The 1,219-nt window shown below is 39.1% G+C and overlaps 1 pseudogene across 1 annotated transcript in view; it reads right to left on the bottom strand.

Moving 5' to 3' along the window:
• The window catches only part of TEOVI_000897200:pseudogene, a 1,072-nt pseudogene extending 101 nt beyond the window's left edge, over positions 1 to 971 (bottom strand). Inside the window, 2 exon segments of the mRNA in view lie at position 1; positions 3 to 971. The exon segment at position 1 is cut by the window's left edge and continues 101 nt beyond it. Of these exon segments, the coding sequence occupies position 1; positions 3 to 971 (970 nt within the window).
• Between the last annotated feature and the right edge of the window lie 248 nt (positions 972 to 1,219).

The raw sequence follows: 1,219 nt of genomic DNA, 5'->3' as shown, positions 1-1,219 counted from the left end.
ATCGGGCTCTGAGTTAACAATTCTTTTAGTTTATTTTCATGCTTTGCAAAGGATGTAAGGGTTGGCTGTACATCACGGTACTGTTTTGTAATACTTTCATATCCTCTTCTAACCAAAGTGTAGTTCTTGATCAGTTCGCGCACCATGTCACTAGATTTCAGAATAACGGCAGAATCTTTTTTGTAGGTAACAAACCCTCCAGTAGTCCCCACTATGAAAGATCCAGGTCCTCCATTTGCAACCTTTTCCGTGCCCATGATCCAGCACTTTGTGCTGTTATCGGCTGTTAGTTCGACTTCTCGGTTAGCTGTGTATTTTTTAAGCACAGACAATATACCATCATCTGAATTATCCTCAGTGAAAGACATATTACATTTGTTTGGGGCTTCCGCTGCTTCGTATTTGCAATTACCTTCCCCACCACTTCCACATCCATTCTCACCTCCCGAAGAGCCTGCTTCCTTCACCAAACAACACCATTTACTTTCTTCATCCTTCGTTTTCTCAAACAATACTACCAAATCCCTCAATACTTGTCCAATTGACAGTGATGCATTTACAACATGATAGGAGACTCTCACAATGTCTAAGAAACTAGCATCCATTACCTGAAGAGCATTATCCATATTATTCATTACTTTTTCCATTTCCACATATGTTTTCTTTACATTTTTCATCTCACTTCCATTAACAACCCCTATCTTCTCCAGACCCTGCACTATTGCTTTCCATGTCCTCCCCTTTACACCATGCCGATGCCGCCACTCCCGAAACTTATCTACCATTCCTGTCGCATTTTGGTGCTTCTTCAGAATCTCAGCACTCACAACCCTTAAGGCATGACTGAGGTTACACAATGTTTCAGCTCCCTTGAGAGTCATAGCCTTTCCAGAAGGTTGCCCCTCCACTGTCCCAGTGACAATGCCAAACACTGTCAGGCACACTGCAAGAAAAAGTGATATCACCTTCATTATTTATCTAAAAACGAAACAAGTTTACTTGAGGCAATTTAATACAGTATATCTCATTAGAAACTAACACGCACATGAACACACATATGCATACATACACACCATTTTAAATGCAACAAAGACGCAAAAAAAACATAACATAACATATTTGGTAATGTAATATTAAACTAAAAGATAAGAATAAGAGATAAGAATAATAACAATATAAACCCCCACGTTTCCATATTCAAATGAGTAAGTCCATCATT

The sequence above is a fragment of the Trypanosoma equiperdum genome, assembly GCF_001457755.1.
Source record: "Trypanosoma equiperdum strain OVI genome assembly, contig: ctg_1984, whole genome shotgun sequence".
NCBI classification, from domain to species: Eukaryota; Euglenozoa; class Kinetoplastea; order Trypanosomatida; family Trypanosomatidae; genus Trypanosoma; species Trypanosoma equiperdum.
The sequence above is the reverse complement of the archived record's forward strand: the minus strand, read 5'-3'. Positions and strand labels throughout refer to the sequence as shown.